Genomic DNA, 19,444 nt, shown 5'->3' on the forward strand with positions numbered 1-19,444 from the left:
CTCCATGTGGGGCTCCCTGCTCAGGGGGTAGCCTCCTCCTTCTTCTCCCTCTGCCTACCGCTTCCCCTACTTGTGCTCTCGCACTCTCTCTGACAAATAAATAAAATCTTTAAAAAAGAAAGAACTTATCTCGGGCTTTGAGTCCTTCACCCTGACGGCTGTAGGTTCATCTGTATTTAAGACGTGACTGATGAAAGACGACGACACAATAAATGAAGTGCATTTATTAGCAAGATAAACTCCGAATGAACACAAGTAGTTCTGCTGCACTTTTGGCAACTGTACAGGAAAAAGGTATCTGAACAGAATCCACGGGATTTTAGTTACACCACAAAAGGAGTTGTAAGGCAGTTCAATTTGAGGCTCCAACAACAATACCCATGACATAAATTTCACATTCAAAAATAACTCAAGCCCCCAAAACATCTCCCGTATCAACAAACCTCTGAACTGGGCAGGCGGGTCAACAGCCACCGTCAGGGACAGAGATCGGAGTCTCAAATGCAATTCAAGATGACCCAGATACAAGAAGACCCACTCAACACCTCCCAAACTCGCATCGCTGACCCAGACAGACGTGCCATCTGCGGGCCTCCATCCTCATGTATGTTTTTTATTTCCCATAAACATTTTACACTGTCCAGGGAGGAAAAATGCACATTGGGAAAGAGGAAAAACAGGACTCGCTATCTCGGACCACAAACAGGATTAGAGAAAACACAGGGCTGGACACAGCCACGCTGAGACAGACGACTCGTCTGGCAGGTCCCGAGGAGGCACTAAGATGAAGCTTAAAAATACGCCGGGGTGAGCTCTGTCTTTCCCTCTGTGGTTACCACCTGGATCAGGCTCCCTGAGCTCGGCCGGTTTTTCCCTGTGATCCAGTCATGGAAGGTTCTAGAACACAGAAGATCAGCTTTACATTTTCAAAGCAAAAATCTGAACACATGCTTCTATTCCCACCCGTGGCTTGGAGGGAGAGGAGAGGAGCAGCAGCCGTGGAAAAAGCCACAGAGACACCCACCCAGGCCCCCCGTGATCTCAATATTCATTCGAATTTCCAAGTGGCAGGATTCAGCGAGATTTTAACTTAAGTACATTTGTATTCTTCTTCATTGTTGGAATCCTTTATAACCCAGCACTGTGATTTTAAGTGACTAAAAAGAAACCTTAACTCGTTAATTCTAAGAGATAAGAGATATATTTTACTCTATTACTCTCCTAGAAATTTAAAAGAAAAGAAATTCATTTTTTTCTTTTTTAAGAAAACAAAAATGGAACACCCACAGTAATGGGCAAAGATACCAAAAAACAGACTATTAAAATACAATATATTAAAAGCAGGAATGGGGGGGGATTAACACTCTGTGTGAAGGGAGGGAACCCTGCTTGGGAAGACCTCTAAGAAGATAGAAATTAAAAAGGACACAGCACATTCACGAGGTATAACAAGTAGCTGATAATTTTTCGAACATTTACATTGAGTGCATGGTCCCTTGGACAATTTGCCAGCTAGGACTCTGCACCTTCATTAACTGGGAAGCACTCAGGAGGTCCTGGGATATTCTTCAGTGCCGATCAGTAACCTGACCAGAGCTGACATTCAATGTCAAGTCATTCGAGGGCCCACTCTTGACAGCTGAAGAAGCCGAGAGCCGTTATTACATGAGCCGAAAGACCAAAGCACGGCTGAAACTCCCTGACATAACATCCATGACCCTTCTCTGGGGCCAGGCAAGGCTTAGGGAAGTCTGTGAAGGAGACGGGTTTTGAGGCTGGATGTGTCAGCACATGTGTGCTACTTACACATGTATCAAACTGTCTTATTTCATCTTCCTCATTAGTCTGCCGTAGAAGAGGGAGAACACCAAGCTCCAGACATTCAAGGCACATTTCATGCCACTTTGCCAAGTGAGTTTTCAAATCCCACAAATGGTATCGTGATTTCTGGGACAAAGGAGGGCTATCCCCGCCACCTCTGTGGACCTACGGCTTGGCTCTAATTCACACACATGACCCCAGATGTTGCATCTAGAACCTAGGTCATGGATGTCGTTGGGAAGTGTTGGCTTTTAAAAAAGAAGCTTAAATGCAAAACCCAATTCAAACTCTGGGAGGCAGAAAGAACTGTGGGCCCCATTAAGACCACCGGCTCAGCAGCCATACCCTTCGGCTCAAATCTCAGCTCTGCTACCTGATCTTAGACATGCTCCTTACTCCCCAGCCCCCAGGGCTCTAAGTCCTCAAACCTTAAATAAAGATGAGAGCACTTCCCCCACTGACTTGCTATGAACATTAAATAAGAGAATAGTTAAGGGTTTAAAATGGTGCCTGGCACATAAAAAGGACTACTTAAAACTAGTCCCAAACATCAGATAAAAGTCCCTGGTATCTCTCAATTTAATGAAAAAGAGAACCTCAGGCCAGAAGCACATCCCAAACCTGGCCCATACCGATGCCAGGCGGGGGATGGTCAGCCCCAGCTCGGTGAAGGCAGGGACTGCTCCTTATCCATCTCCCTGCCCAGGGCCCAGCACAGCATCTGGCCCACAGTGGGTGCTCAGGGAGTACGTCTTACCACATGGAGGGCTTTGGGGAACTGAGATCTAGACACACACAACAGGATGAGAAAACTCACTCTCTGTGATCTTCAAATGCCACCCAAATTCACAAAGGGCTGAATGGGATTTGGGGAACATAGAACACCTTCTGTAGGTCTGTGTCTCAGAGCTAATGCAGACACAGGAGCCCTGATGTGCCCTAGATCAGCATCTTACCCCCAGACCGCTGCTCCCCTAAGCAGAGATGACAATGTTAACAGAAGTAGAGGTTTACGGAACACCTACTGCATGCATCAGACATCGACAAGCCAAGCATTCCCACATGTAATACCCCTCACAGGACTCCATTATACAGATGGGGAAGCTGAGGCCTGGAGCAGTGAGACAATGCGCTCAGGCCGGTCAGCTCGAGATTCAGAGGTCAGCACTATCAAGCCCCCTCTTAAGATTCACACAGATGTGTGACACACCCTCGGGGGCCTGGTGACCTCACAGAGCCGTGTGTTAGCTAAGAGAACACAGCTTGTCCCCCAGTCTATAAAAGGTGGACAACTGAGGCAGGCAGGTGCCCATATTATGACACCATGTCAGTACTCACTCAACTAGGAACTCCAAGGGCGTCCAGGAACTGAAGTCGGCCTCAGGCATGGATTTCCTGTTCATTGGGGTATCCAGGGTCACCCTGCAGGGCACAGACACGGGGCTGTTGTGTGTACCTGCTGGCTCTCAGAATTATAGCCACCCCATCCTCCTCGGCTGGGAACATGCACGATGAGCCTCTGGCACCAGGGGTGGCCACAGGGTGGCCACACTTACACAGAAAGGTCCCATGAGGACAGTCAGAGGGAAGCCAGGGAGCCCTCCACACTTATAAACATCACGTCCAAACCTAACTCAGGGTGGTGCTTCATGACTCACCTTCCAGGCAGACAGGAACAAAACGAAAAAGTCTTTTTTAAAACACAGTCCTGACATTTCTTAAGTATCGTCTTTATGAAAAAAACTGTTTTGCTGCTTTTATCTTTACTCCATGTCCTAAAACGTAGCAGACTCATCTCTCAGGATTTTTTAAGGGTACTAAAAATAGTATTCCCTTAAGTATGGGAAAAAAGTCTCACCCTTCGTTTTTGTGGCTGTTTTCTATAAAACCTCGAGATTTTCAACAAGAGAATACAGAATGCAGATAGGTATGACTCTCCCAAGAACACTCAGACCTCAGGAATCATTCAAAACAGCTAAGTAAGGGAGGGCGCCTGGGTGGCTCAGTTGGTTAAGCAACTGTCTTTGGCTCAGGTCATGATCCTAGAGTCCCGCATCAGGCTCCCAGCTCAGCGGGGAGTCTGCTTCTTCCTCTGTCCTTCTCGTCTCTCATACTCTCTTTTATTCTCTCTCTCCCTCCCTCAAATAAATAAATAAATAAATAAATAAAAGCTTAAAAAAAAAAAACAAAAACAAAAAACAGCTGGGGAACAGGTCACAGATTCACAGCAGTTCACAAGTGAAAGGGAACCAGAAATCCCAGGACCCTCTCGATTCCAATGTCTGCTTTTGAGAACTGCAGGCAAGAGGCAAGCCAGTTGGTGCTGGAATCCTTCCAGCAGGAAGGAACTCTACCTCCAAAGCAGCTGCCTTGCCTTGGGACGGCTGATGAGGGACCCTCTTCCTGGTCACCAACAGGAGTATCTCCCAGTTTCCCACATTCTCCCTCAGACCCCAGCCCCTACCACACACAAACACACCCACACAAACACTAAATACAATCTCTCTTCCACTGACCTTCTTAACTTAAAAGAACTGTACCTATCAAAATAAAATGTGTAGGCTACGTTTAATAAGGAGGAACAGAGGGACAGATAGAGGGAAGGAAAAAAAACCCAGAAAGAAACAAGGCAAGACAGACCAACCCACCCCTCAGCCAATCAATCACTCTGGATAGCCCGGGGACTAGCCCAACATCTGAAGAAGCATCTTCAGGACCTCTGGCAAATTCTAGAAGCCAAGACAACAGCACACACGAATTCCCGGTGGAAAGCTACTCAAATGTTAACTCTTGGCAGTGGGGCAGAGGTGGGTAGGGACCGGGAAGCCCCACCACTTACGGGAGCACGGCGACTGCTGCAGAGCCGGAAGGCATGCCGCTGTTCTTCCCGGCGAGGCTCTGGCACAACTGGTGTACAGCGCCCTTGGCCATGCCGTAGCCGATCATCCCTGGGGAAGGGGGAGAAAACAGTTCAGTGACCAGTGGCCACCACAAATGTGTCCAGAGACCATAGCGCCAGTCTTGGAGGAAGAGAAGGATGGACACCTGTAGAGAGAAAGGGAAAGGGACATAATATTCAAGTGTTCCTGTTACTCACCCCACAGTTCACATTTATCATAAAAACCATGAGGTCGATCTTATTTTTACTGCTGATCAAACCGAGGTGCGGACAGGGTGCAAAACGTGCCCAGGCTCACACACAGACTTGCATCGAGGTTAGAAGCCAGGCAAGAGCTGCGTCTAAACCCTCAGATCAATACGTGCTCAAGGGTGAGATGGAGCAGTCATCTGGAGAGCAGGCTGCCCAAGTTCAAGTCCCAGCTCCTCCACTCACCACTGAAGAAATCACAGGCAAGTTTTCAAAACCTTTCTAATCCTGTTACCCCATCTGGAAAATGGAGACAAAGGACCTGACTGTGGGTTCAGCCCAAGACAGGTGCTCAATAAACGTTTCCTGTCAAAGTGACAGCAGTAGTGTGCCCCACTCACTGTTTATAAGGAATAGCAATTGAACAATTCTCACGTTTTAAGGATACACACACAATCTATTAATCTTCCTTTCCTCCCGCCGGGTCGGTGAAGAATGTTTGCTGAATGAAGCCAGCCATGCGTTTCACTAGGTCCGGTTTCCGTCTGTCCCACAGACAGGTGGCAAGAACCCGGTCTCTCTCCCCACCGGATCCAGGTGAAGATTCTCTCTAACCAACAACAACCAAGCAAGTAAACACTTCTCCTCCTTCAAAAAACCACTATTTCTTCTGGAGATCAGCAGCCTTCTCAGAAACACCCAGCAAGCATGCTGTTCAAGGTATTAACAGATGAGAAGGCATCAAAAATCCAGGGGAGGTGCGGACCACAGCCCAGCTAAGGAACCAATCACTACACTCTCCAACAGCAACCCTGAATTGCAAAAGAGGGTCAAGGTCTCAAAGCGCTACTGGGAAGCACAAGAAGATTTCGCCATCTCTGGCTTCTCTGTCTCATCTGGGGAAGGAAACCAACAGTGATATAAAGATCTAACACACTCTGCGTGATTAAAATTAACCAGCACATGAATCTTACGCACGCAGCCCCAGACCCCAGCAGACATGCAGGGCCCCCTCCTCATTCCATTCAAACAACACGATGAAGAAAGAAACAAGCAACCAGCAACAAGCTACCAGGGACCCTTATGACTTAATTCCACAGGATTCCACACAATGTAGGTTAAGGAGATCATTTGGCAAGATGCATTCACGGGGAAGATAAACACTTTCCTCCCAATTATTAAAATGATCAGTGTAGTCCCTAAAGACTGATTTCCAAACACAGCATAGGTCCCTAGGTGGTAAACAAGTAATCACCTTCCTTCTAATCATTTATCCACCAGGAGATGCTACAGATATAAGCCTGGACACTGAAGGGTGAGGTTTTTTGAGTACTTTTCCAAGAGAAAACTCTCCAATTTTGAACAACCTTTCCTTTTTTTTTTTTTTTTAAGTTTTATTTATTTATCTATTTCAGAGAGAGAGAGAGCACAAGCAGAGGGAATGGCAGAAGGAGAGGGAGAAGCAGGCTCCCCACTGAGCAGGGAGCCTGATGTGGGGCTCGATCCCAGGACCGCAGCACCACGACCCAAGCCGAAGGCAGCCGCCCAACCCACTGGGCCACCCAGCCACCGTTTGAACAACCTTTCTTAAAAAAACAAAAACAAAAATCTTTCTTGTGCTTGAAGGACCACTAAGCCTATTCGTCAGTTACTTTTGAATTATACACAGATTTCCCCAGATTACTCTGGGATCTGAATCAAAGTTAAAAGACCTCATGACTCAAATACATTTAACAACATCTAACTAAGAACTTAAACATGAACAAGCTTATTAATACATGAAGCAGAAATAGCTGGGCTTTTAACATCAGTCTGGAATAAATAATAATGAAAGTTCACACTGACCACTGACTCTATAATTTAATCTTTCTAAGCCATTTACATCCATTAAGATATTTACAAGTCTCAACTACCACACAGAGGTGGTACAATTATTTATCCCCATTTTACAGATGACTAAACTGAGGCTCAGATAAGCTAAATAACTTGCCAAATATTGCACAGTAAGCGACCAAACCACAACAGAAAACCAATCAGTGTGGTTCCAAAACAATGCAGTCTTAGCCAATATCCAAAACTATAAATAAAAAAGGTATTTAAAAGCCAAAATAAAGGAAAAGACTGTTGTTCTTTAGAAAAATCAGTCTTTTGGTCATAGGGTTTTCTTTTTTAAATGGCAAGCTATTTACTCATTTCTCTACTCACTTTCTAGTGCCTCTGTTCTATGTCACCTTTAATAAAAATCAGATCTCAACCAAACTAACACCTAACATTTACAGAGCTATAATTACTGCAAGAGCCATGGGTGTGTAAGATCACAGGCTCCAAGACATCTAATATGAAAATGAATGCCAAGAAATTGTTAATTTGTAAGAGCCTTACACTTCAGTGACTTACATTAAAATTGAAAAAGGTGCTCGAGGTCTCTACCACTTACTAAAAAGCACCTCCTCCCCCAAAAACCTCCCTTCCTTTTTTTAAGAGAAGAGCTTACTTAGGTAGCAGAGGGAGACACTTTCTGCCTCTCTGTGCTGTTCCCCTACCCCACTTAAACTTCATTAGCCTTATCCCAAAGGGAGAGTTATGGATTGACTTGTACCCCCAAAATTCGTATGTTGGAATCCTAACCTGTGGTACCTCAGAACGTGACTGTATTTGGAAACAAGGTCTTTAAAGGGGTCATGAAGTTACAGTGAAACCTTTGGGCCCTCAAGTAATGTGACTGATGTCCTTACAAGAAGAGGGGATCAGGACAGACACACAAAGGTTAAGACCACAAGAGGACACAGGGAGCAGTCGCCATCTGAAAGTCAAGGAGAGAGGCCTCAGAAGACACCTAGCCTGCCAATACCTCCGTCTCAGGCTTTCCAGCCCCAGGAACTGTAAGAAAATAAGTTTCTCTGTTTAACCCCTGAGGCCACAGTCCATTGTCACGGCAGCCCCAGGAAATGAAGAGGAAGTAAAAATGCCAAGGAAAAATGCCAACATCACATCTATATGATGCAGGAGAAAAGATACACAATTTAGAAAGGATCCAGGGTTTTGGTTCAAAGTAAATCTGCAGTTCACTGATGCCATCATGACCATCACTTCACTGAACTTCCAGTCTGCCTGCCTGCCTGTTAAAGGCAAGGGAAGAACCACCCCCCTCAGGATTCAGTGAGAATATACACAAGAGGACAGGAGCAGCTGTAAGAGGGCTGGGCCTGTGCTGGGCACTGGATATGCGTCCATGCCTCCAATGCCTCATGGCTACACATCGATGTGGCATTACTGCCACTTACGATGAGAGAAACTACAGCAGAATTTGGTCAAAGACATCAAAGAATCTGTCCAAAGCCCCTGGGCTCTGGCGGAGAAACCACTGTTGGCTTCTCTTACCCTACAACCTCCGTTTCCAGAGGCTGAGCTGCTTCCCAGGGACACACAGACACTCTGCCGTGAGGATAAAATGTGTTTATTAACTGATCAGTATCTAGCTCAGCACCACACCTTGAAGGGTAGATCTCTGACATGGGAAGCCAGTGGGAATGCCAGATTCCAGGACTCTGTCCCCACATCAACATGAAGACAATGCACCTAGAAGGGTCAGAAGCCCTCCCCCTAAAAAGATCCAGGCCTCAAGGAAGCCAACTCCACCCAGCTGTAAAGCATCTTGCAGGGTGAGAGGCTCCCAGGTCCCTGACCTCAGGGACGCACCCAGCAGCACAGGAGGGAAGGGGGAGTGCTCCCTTTTCACAGACTGGGAAATGAAGGCTTACCAGGAGTCCCATCCAGAGCAGCCTTGGCACCAGCCAAGGTCAGGAGGCCTCCTTCCTTGAGGTGCTTGGTGGCCAGGTGGCTGGAGATGGTCGACGTCCACATGCTCTGCTTCCACATCAGGTCACAGTTCTTAAAGAGAGCTGAGTGGAGAAAGAAAAACATGTGAGCTCGGCATCTGCAGGAAAGACAGTGGAAGGTGAGCTCCACTTCACGAGGCGTCACGAGGCCCCAACAGCCACTCCTCCCCTCCCAGTCCCCAGCGACAAGGTCCAGTCCAAACGGCACAGGACCTGTAGTCAGAGACTCGGGTTCGAAGCCAGACCACAGGATTACCTGAGTCTCAGCTTCCTCACATGTTAAGTAATACACTGGACTGGCTCTAACTAAAAAATTGTTCTTCTTTATAAAGGGCAAGAGACTCAGAGTAAGAACCTGTACGTCTAAGTCAGGTTCTACCTGGAATAAAAATCTGAGGGACTAGTACTGCATGGACATAAAGAGGGATTTTATAGAGCTACATTTTTTATGGCTGAAAGTTTAATGCCAGCTTTAAAGATTCTTTGAAAGAGAGCTGATAAAACAACCACTTCACGCTTATTTTCACCCTCTGGCCTTGCCTGAGATGTGGTGGGGAATAAGTGCTAATGTACATCCTGTCACCCACCAGGCAAGACAGAAAGAAGCCACAGGCCAGAGAGAAAAGGCCTGATACAGGAGGACGGGTCATCAGGCGGAGATAACCTGGGCACTGCATTGCCCAGCTACAAAGGACTAGACCAAAAAAAAAAAGTCATCAATTCTTGTTTCCAAAACACACAAAAGGCTATGGGGTGATCACCCCACAAAATAACAATTTTGCATGTAATTGATTTCACAGAGAAATCAATCCCTTTTTTACAGAGCTTTGACTGATACACATAGAAGGAATGACAGAATTTAAAAACCACTGACTCAGGCAGAGATTATCAATGGAGGCTTAATACCACTAAGTTTGGGGAATTTGAGACCCTCAAGGGGCTTAGAAATAGGACATTCACACACAATGCCCACATAGCATCCCACAATCACTAACTACCAGCAGGAAAACGTTACCTTCCCAATGGCAGTCTTTCGCTACCACCTTAACCGAGCACCCAACGGACATCACTGTAGGTGGCAACATGATCTGACCTCGTTAAGTATCCCAACGTGATGTCACATGAAGCACACATCACTCAGGAGGAACACTCACCTCCAAAATACTTAATCTGGATCTAAGTAAGTCTCTTGATCTAAATTCTAGTTCACAGGAAATACCATGGACAAGGAACAAGGAACGTGACACCTTAGAGAAATGGACAAATTCAGTATGCAGGACAGTCTCTGAGAAAAATGCTCTGAACACACCAAGTCTATCATAGGGAAAAAAAAAATTCTAGATTAAGGGACTAAAAACAACAAAATGCAATGCACAAACCCTGACTAGAATATTTAGGTGGGGGAAAAAAAATGATACAAGGTCTGGAATAAATTAAGGAATCTGAATAATCTGAATACAGCCTGAGTATTAGTAATCTTAATAGAATTATTATTAACTTTCTTAGGGAGGTCCATGGTACTATGAGAATGTAGGAGAATGGGTTTACTCCCTAAAGATGCATGCCAAAGAGTGGCACAATGTCAACGTACTTTCAAATGGTTAACAAAAAAATACACACACAGAACACACACACACCAGAAAGCAAGAGAGCAGGAGTCCAGCAAATGTTAATTACTGAATCTAGATACGTACACAAATCATAACAAGGAAGAAAAATAAGTAAATAAATATATTTTGAGGTTTGTTTAAAGATTTTATTTATTTGACAAACAGAGATCACAAGTAGGCAGAGAGGCAGCCAGAGAGAGGGAGGAGGAAGCAGGCTCCCTGCTGAGCAGAGAGCCTGATGTGGGACTCAATCACAGGACCTTGGGATCATGACCTGAGCGGAAAGCAGAAGCTTTAACCCACTGAGCCACCCAGGTGCCCCAGTAAATACGTTTTTAAAAATGTTTCAGTGTCAGGCAACCATAAAAATCTCATTAATATTTTATTATTTCCAGATGTTTATATTTTCAACTAAAATATATTTTCAACTAAAATATATATACATATTAAATTTAACTCCTACACTTATACATAAGGGCACAGTGCATTCAACTTTTTTTTTTTTTAATTTATTTGACTGAAAGAGATCATAAGTAGGCAGAGAGAGAGGGGGAAGCAGGCTCCCTGCTGAGCAGAGAGCCCAATGGCCTCATCCCAGGATCCTGAGATCATGACCTGAGCTAAAGGCAGAGGCTTAACCTACTGAGCCACCCAGGCGCCCCACTTCTTGCAACTTCTGTTCTTTCAACTTCTCTGTATGCTTGAAAATTTCCATAGTAAGTTGAAAAATATATTCAGCTTTATTTTTTTAAGTAACCATTATTTATTTATTCATTTGAGAGTGAGAGAAATCGAGAGAGAGAGCACCCATGGAGGGGGAGGGGCAGGGAAAGGGAGGAGCAGACTCTCTGCTGAGCAGGTACCCTGGGATCACGAACGGAGCCTAAGGCAGGCAGGCGCCCAACCGACTGAGCCATCTAGGTACCCCTATACTCAGCTTTAATACACACACAGTTTGGAGTCTGACTTTCAGAAGAATCTCTCCATTTCTCACATATCCTCCAGTTCCCAGTAAGAGGTCCTGAAAGATTAGGGTGGACACAATGCTGATTTCTTTCTGCTTCTATTCTAAACTTCAAACTCAACGTCCCTTTTCCCTAACCCCCTTTTATGGGAAGTTTTTCCTTTATCTGTCACATGGGAGGTTAATCCCTACCTTTCAGAGCTATTGCAAAGCTTCTGGAAGAAATACAGAAAACATCTGGCCCGGCACATGGGATGGACCCAATCCGTGCCAGCTGGACAAAGAGCAGAGTGGAATGAATGATTAATGCAGAAAAGGACTCACACTTGGATTTAGCATTGCCTCCAGCCCAGCCTCCAGCCACACAAAGGATCGCGTCCACCTTCTCCTCACTCAAGAGCTTTCCGACCTCAGCAGTCACCTTAAATGAAAGGGACAAAAAAGTGCATAAACTGTCAGGTAATCCTAAACAGGCTAACATCTTCATGGACACCTCCGTTTATTTTTCACTTTGTTTCAAAGCCAGTTAACAGCACCTGGCAATGAACACTTTGAAAGATTGGATGCACCACCAATCTACAGTAAGCATTTTGGATAAGGAAACCCAACGACACTTCAGTGTGATTTTTATAAAGCAATCTAGAGTCTTCTCTGCAACATCCTGAAAGGCTGGGACCTAAGCATGCCTCGAATAAAACAATGGGAGTAAAGTTAGGAGACAGCTTTAAAATTTAAAGAATTCACCGAGAGCTTCACTGTCCACAACTAACCTTCTGGTATATTTCTTTCCAGACTTTCTTCACGCATCACAGAAACACTATCTGAGATAATCAATTCTTCTCTCCCCTCCATACAAAAATCCCCATAAGTGCAACTCCAAATCAAAACGCCAGTGAAAAATTATATTTTTTAAAAAGAGCAATAAAAAATATCTATACTTCAATTAAAAAAAATAAAAAGTCAATCGCAAAATGTTGGTCAATACCAGGTACATGGTGTTCATTTGATCTCTCTACTTCTGTTTGAAATTTTTGAAGTGTTGAAAATATATACATGTCCTTTTGTTACAATTTATCAGAACAAAAATCTGACAAGGCAGGCAATTCTGGCCATCAATCACACAGCCCTTTCGCACTTCTAGAACGGCTAAGATGACCTGACCCAAGTGGCAAGTGTTACCAGTGGCAACATTTCAGTCCCCCACCTCTTTCCCCATCAATTTTTTTTTTCCCATCAATTTTTTTTTTCTTTCCCCATCAATTTTTTTTTTTCTCTTTTAAGCAGAGAGAGAGAGAGAGAGAGAGAGATGGAGGAGGAAGCAGGCTCCCTGCCTAGCAGACAGCCCAATGCAGAACTCGATTCCAGGACCCTGAGATCATGACCTGAGCTGAAGGCAGAGGCTTAACCCACTGAGCCACCCAGGCAGCCCTCCCCATCAGTTTCTAAGGACTACAATCACTGCCTCCAAGAGAAGGGTTGGGCAATGGAAACCAATCTTTCTTCTCCCTACACCCCATACCTGCATCTTTCCTCTTAAGAAATTCCTGAATTTCCCTTGGTCTCTATTCATGAGTGTCTCACCTAATCCTGCCTTACGTTTGTTGACCTTCCTCCTGTTAATGCTGGTTGCCAGGCTGCCCCAGCCTCTCATTCTTTTTTTTTTTTTTTTAAGATTTTATCCATTTATTTGACAGAGATCACAAGTAGGCAGAGAGGCAGGCAGAGAGAGAGGAGGAAGCAGGCTCCCTGACAGGCAGAGAGCCCGATGTGGGGCTCGATCCCAGGACCCTGGGATCATGACCTGAGCTGAAAGCAGAGGCTTTAACCCACTGAGGCACCCAGGTGCCCCCCGGCCTCTCATTCTTAAACCAAGTCCTGTTACCAAGAGCCCAGATCCCAGCTGCCAGACGCTGGATATCTTCCAATATCCATATGTACACACAGCCCTGTGCATGTTCTACTCTTCAGGGAAGTATGTAGCCCACAGAAACAATGCGCCTGTTTGACTTATTTTTACATTTGTGCATTTTAAAATTCCTCCCCCTTCAATTTTACTCTCTGCCCAACAGTTTTCCAAAGACTTAATGCCTTTTAGGGTGCCTGGGTGGCTCAGTCGGTTAAGCCTCCGACTCTTGATTTCCGCTCAAGTCATGATCTCAGGGTTGTGAGATCAAGCCCCATGTGAGATTCTCCCTCTCCCTCTGTCCTCTCTCCCCACCAAAAAAAAGGAAAAAGAAAAAAAAGATTTAATGCCTTTCTCACATCTTATCTCCTCACTGTCTCTAGTGAATTTCCTGCCTCGGGGGTCAATTTTACTCATATTAGGATTGAATTTCCTCTTCTGAAGCCTTAAAAACAAAAACTGGATGTCATGTCGTTTTTCCAGAAATTCTTAACTAAGTGAGTGAGTGGGGGTTAGGGAGGGTTAAAGGTTTTAAAGTCTTAACTTGTAATAACTAAGGCATTGCTCCATCTTTCTCTTTAAAATGCACTGGGTGCCTGGGTGGCTTAGTGGGTTAAAGCCTCTTCCTTCAGCGACTCAGGTCATAATTCCAGTTTCCTGGGCTCTCTGCTCAGCGGAAGCATGCCTCCCCCTCTCCCTCTGCTGCCTCTCTGCCTACTTGTGATCTCTGTCAAATAAATAAATAAAATCTTTTAAAAAAATAAAAAAATTTTAAAAATAAAATAAATAAAATAAAATGCACTTTCAAGTCTCAGATAGGGTCAATTTCAAAAACGCACATGACCTCAAAAACCTGTAATTAACAGGAAGAGACAAGACAATGAACACAGACAGAAGAGCTGCTGATACCCAAGCCCAGGTGCTTCCTTGTATTTACTTTCTCTCTCATTACTTGGTTCACATGGAGCTCTGCTGTGAGAGGCGGCTTAGCATGGAGTCAAGAGTGCAGATATCAAACCCCCACTGCGTAGGTTCAAATCCCAACTCTGCCACCTCCTGCCTGTTTGACCTTGAGCAAATGCCAGAGACATTCTCTGCTTCAAATTCCCCATTTTGAAAAGAGAGATCAATCAGAAACTTTGTTCTGGGAGTGTAACAGAAATTAAGCAAGTTAAAATGAATCAAGCACTTAGACCAGAGCCTGACATGTAACATTGCCTAGCTGGGTTTTATTATTAAGCCCATTAAGGCCAACGGGTAATCACCGGGTTCAGCAAACATTAGGATCATGAAGAGAAAAGTAAGAACAACAAAAATCTATATTCTGGAATAAGTCAGCTGGCTTTTTGCATCCTAACCTCTGTCAAACAGATGCTGTAGAAAGAGCAAATGAGCAAGACAGTATGCTCAGTTTGGATTATTGTTTTTTTTAGACTTACACATGCATACATTTGGAGAAATGGATTGGAAGGAAATACTACAAAACATTAACTACATAGTGGGGCTAAACCCCCCCTTCTTTTTGCTTTACTTAATTTTCTATATCATACATGAATCACTTTTTTTTTAAGATCTTATTTTTTTAAGATCTTATTTATTTATTTGACAGAATAGAGAGCAGAAGCAGAGGGGGTGGAAGATAGAGAGAGAGGGAGAAGCAGGCTCCCTGTTCAGACCCTGATGTGGGACTCAATCCCAGGACCGTGAGATCACGACATGAATAGAAATCAAGGGTCAGATGCTCCACCAATGAAGCCATCCTCACGCCCCAATAAGTCTCTTATTAGAAAATCCATGCTCTGGGGTGCCCGGGTGGCTTGGTGGGTTAAAGCCTCTGCCTTCAGCTCAGGTCATGATCTCAGGGTCCTGAGATCGAGCACCGAATCAGGCTCTCTGCGCAGCAGGGAGCCTGCTTCTTCCTCTCTCTCTCTGCCTGCCTCTCTGCCTACTTGTGATCTCTGTCTGTCAAACAAACAAAATCTTTTTAAAAAATCAAAGAAAAGAAAATCCATGCTCCTTATCCACCACCAGCCAGCCTGTTTGCCATGTCACTTCAGTGTCTGAAACTCAGTCTCCCAAGCTCCAAAATGGGTCTATCCCCACCTGCCCACCTGCTTCACAGAGTGCTCACAAAAGTATGGCACACCACACAAAGAACGATGTGGAGATCTCCTTGGGAATGTGGGCTATAGCCCCAGCATGAGAACCACAGACAGCACAGTCCCCCGAACAGCTTGTGGGAACAGCTCTTCAGGAAAGACTGGACCACTGAGGGGCTTCTCTGATATTTACACCAAGATGGCCATCAACTTGTCAATAGTGTTGCTTCCAGGCAGTGGCAGGATCATAGGGAGAAACGGGTATTTCACATATTTGTTTGACTTCTGGTTTTCAATAAGCTATCAGTTTATAATTAAAAATAACCTCTTTTGTTAGTATTCATGCTTTGAACTGGGGGGCTCCACTTTTCAGAATGCATCCTAAGTAATCAGAGATGGAGACAAAGATGTTCACCACAGGATTCTTGATAATGTAGAAAAGAAAAACTACAAAACCCTTACATGTGCAGGAAGTGGAAACTAAGGAAATTAAAAATCACATGCCAACAGAGTTGTTTTTTTTTTAAGATTATTTATTTATTTATTTGACAGAGATCACAAGTAGGCAGAGAGTCGGGCGGGGCGGGGGCAGAAGCAGGCTCCCTGCTGAGCAGAGATGTGGGGCTTGATCCCAGGACCCTGAGATTATCACCTGAGCCAAAGGCAGTGGCTTAATCCACTGAGCCAGCCAGGCACCACCAGAGAGTTTTTTAAAAGTGATCTGAAGTATTTAAATTAGGTGTTATGTCAAAAAAAAAGAAAAAAGCTCACCATGAAATATAAAATACAAGATTATCTCAACTTAGGAAACTAAAAACATATAGTATGCATAGGAAAGACAAGAAAACGGGCCAAGTGACGCCTGCCTGGGTGGCTCAGTCGGTTAAGCCGTTGCCTTCAGCTCAGGTCATGATTCCAGGGTCCTGGGATCCAGTTCCGCATCGGGCTCCTTGCTTGGTGAGGAGCCTGCTTCTCTCTCTGCCTCTGCCTGCCACTCTGCCTGCTTGTGCACTCCCTCTCTCTGACAAATGAATAAATAAAATCTTAAATAAAAAAAAAAAAAGAAAGAAAGAAAATGGGCCAAAACGTGAATAGTGAGGTAACCAGAAATGGGTTATGAGTAATTTATCTTCTTTGCATTTTTTTGTTTTATTTTTACTTTTTCGAAATTTCCCTCAATGAGCTCAAATGGCTTTCTTAAGTAGAGGATACCAGTTGAAAAAAAAGAACATGTCACCGGTGGAAACCACTCCCCCCTCCCCCTCCATGGTCCCCCTACCACAGTGCTTGCAAACATGGGGGTCCTTTTCTGGAATTACCTGGTCAGCCTGCTCTGTAAACGAGTCTGTCATTTTAACCACAACACTGGCACTGGCTTCTTCATTCTCCACCACATCGATGCTGGCAACCCACTAGCAAGAAGAGAAAACAGCTTTGGTCAAGAGACAGTAAGCTATAATTCCATTAAAGATCCACACCCAGAAATGGGGGCAATGGAGACAGGTAAGAGGCTTAAAAAGAAAACCCACTAGAGAAAGGATCTCACTCCTGACCTCTCGCCATCCTTAGAGGGACATCTGGCTTCAGTCAGCCTACCCATTACCAAGCCCCAGCCCAGCCCAGCCCATCGGCCTCCAAACACCTCACCTTCCTCCTCCCCTCTCACCTCTGAAGCCAAACCATCTACCTCCAGAGACCCCCTAGACCAGGGGTCTGCATAAATCTTCGTCTATAAAGGGCCAAACATTTTGCTGGTCATACAGTCTGTGTCGAAAGGCTCAGATCTGCTATTTAAACCCCAGAGCAGCCACAGACAATCTAGATAAACTAACAAGCGTGGCTATGTTCCGGTAAAACTTCAGGCTCTGAAACTCCAGAAACGTGAATTTCATGTAATTTTCACATGTGACAAAACTGTATTCTTTTCATTTTTCTCCCCCCACCAACCATTTAAAAATGTGAAAACAATCTTAGATCATGAGGTATACAAAACCAGATGACAGGCCAGATCCGGCCCTTGGAGGGCTAGAGTTTTCGGACCCCTGTCCTCAAGCACAGAGGAATGGCTTTGGGTCCTCATCCCACAAACCAGTGCCTTTCTCCTGCCTATTAATCGTTAACAATTAACAGGGTTAGTGTGAAAATTAACTGAGAGAGCTCCTGGCATGGGTGACACCCAGTTCCTTCTCAGAAAGTTCCAGAGACCCAAGGTTTGCAGGCCCCACAGATAAGTATCTCTACCACAAGCTTTGAAGAACACAGCATTCATTCAACACTCACTACTTCTATGTCACCAGCCACAGGGGATACAGACACAAAGAAAAGGTTGTATCCCAGCCCCTCCCTCCCAGGGCTCCTAGAAATGAAGAGTGAAGAGATAGGGTAGGGGAGACAGAGTGAGAGGTCAATCAGCTTGCCAGATTGTGCCAAGTGCCCCCAACCAGCGGAACCCACAAGCCTCCCCTCTTGAATACACAGTTACTAACAGAATCCACTATATTCAAGTCTGGGAAGAGTAAATGAAATTAAGAGTATGTAGGAACACAGTGCCTCGCCCGCGGCCAGCACTCCTTACCTGTTCCCACTCTCACCTCCGCAGACCTTGGAAGACGCCTCCAACAGTCTTCCCAAGATCAGAGTAGAAGCCGGTGGTGCATTTAGAATCCTTTCTAAATCCTATACGAGGTTCTGAACCAGAAGGAAACTCTCTCCCTCGCTCCTGCGCACCCTGACCCAGGCTCCTGCGGCTACTAACTAAACCCTGCAGAGGAAGCTCCCCAGAGCTCCAGGACATTTTGTGCAAGTGACAGCTGCAGCGAGAAGACAGAAGGCGGACCTCCACCAGGAATGCGCTGAGCCCGGCCTCGCGGCTGGGGTCAGGGTCTCTGACCACAGGTCAGTTCCACTCCTACTTGCCCCCTGCAGGGAGCATTATCCGATTACGCAAAGTAGTTGAAATCTTTTCAAAACGAAGAAGCCACCAGCATTTGCAGCGCGAGCCTTCAAAATATCGCGTCCAAGGCTGGCTAAATGATCGGGTTAATTACAATAATACTAATAGCTAACCTTTCAACAGCTCTTACCACGAGTCAGGTACTTTAAAACCACACCAATTATCTCCTTCAATCCGCACAACCCCCTAAGAGACAGCTACTAACAACATCCCCATTTTACAGATGGGGAAATTGAGATTCGAGGGCGTTAAGCAGTAAGTTCACGATTTTAGAGGTAGTAACCCGTGCCAGGCAAATTCCAGAGCGTCCTTCTCACCGTCTCTCCCTGCACCCTCAAACCCGCTCCTCTTCATTCTCCTCTGGAATGCTCTCCGGAGCCCTCCCCGACTTGCAGGGCCCGGCGGAGACCGAGCGAGCGGCCCCACCCCCACCTCCTTGCAGAGCAAAGGCCGGCACCCGGGGCGTGAGCACGCACTCGTAGTCAGGAACAGCAGACCTGTGCAAGCACGTGCAAGCGCTCCTGTTTTGGGGGCGCGCAGGGGCTCCGGCTTCGGGGCTGCACGGGCAGGGCCCTCGGCTCCCTAGTCAGCCGCATTCCCGCCCGCTACCGCCGCCGGAGACCCGGCCGAATTACCCAGTTGCGGGCCCGGAACGCCTGCACGCATCTTGACCCCAGCGCGCCCCTGCCGCCGTACACCAGCACCCGGCGCGCCTCGCCCGCTGCCGCCGCCATCCTGCTACTCCCGCCCGGCTCCCGAAGCTCAGAATGCCCCGAGCCCGAACGCTGCGCCCGGGATCGCCCAGCCCCGCCCCGGCCCGCCCACCGACCCCACCAAGAGGGACCGCGTGGCCGCCAACCCCGCGCGGGGCCCGCTGCTGCCGCCTAGCGCGTGGTCACGCTGGGCGGGTACCGACGCCCTGCAGGTGCGCCAGCAAAGCCCCGCGGCCCGCCGGCCTCTAGGTGCCGGGCACCAGCGGCGTGCAGGGCGCAGGGCTAAGGGTGGGGAGGGTGGAGAGCAGGTGTGCGCTCACGATGTTGAGAGTCCACGGGGGACACAAACAAAACCACGTATATATTTTACCTTTAAGTAAGAGTGCAGGCAATAATAATAATAATTTTAATTAATTAATTAATTAATTGTGCAGGCTCTGAAGCTCGACGGCCT

General features: G+C 46.1%; 1 protein-coding gene across 1 annotated transcript; it reads right to left on the reverse strand.

The window, feature by feature from the left end:
• Positions 1 to 209: 209 nt before the first annotated feature.
• QDPR (quinoid dihydropteridine reductase) lies at positions 210 to 19,088 on the reverse strand. Its single transcript, XM_004773405.3, has 7 exons — positions 18,913 to 19,088; positions 16,644 to 16,736; positions 11,647 to 11,743; positions 8,671 to 8,811; positions 4,661 to 4,769; positions 3,160 to 3,243; positions 210 to 897 (listed from the first exon to the last, which is right to left on the reverse strand). Exons 1-7 carry the CDS (start codon positions 19,009 to 19,011, stop codon positions 792 to 794), a joined length of 729 nt encoding a protein of 242 aa, XP_004773462.2. The 5' UTR covers positions 19,012 to 19,088; the 3' UTR covers positions 210 to 791.
• Positions 19,089 to 19,444: the final 356 nt, after the last annotated feature.

Source organism: Mustela putorius, unplaced genomic scaffold (assembly GCF_011764305.1).
Source record: "Mustela putorius furo isolate JIRA1106 unplaced genomic scaffold, ASM1176430v1.1 tig00000083_pilon_pilon_pilon, whole genome shotgun sequence".
Classification (NCBI taxonomy): domain Eukaryota; kingdom Metazoa; phylum Chordata; class Mammalia; order Carnivora; family Mustelidae; genus Mustela; species Mustela putorius.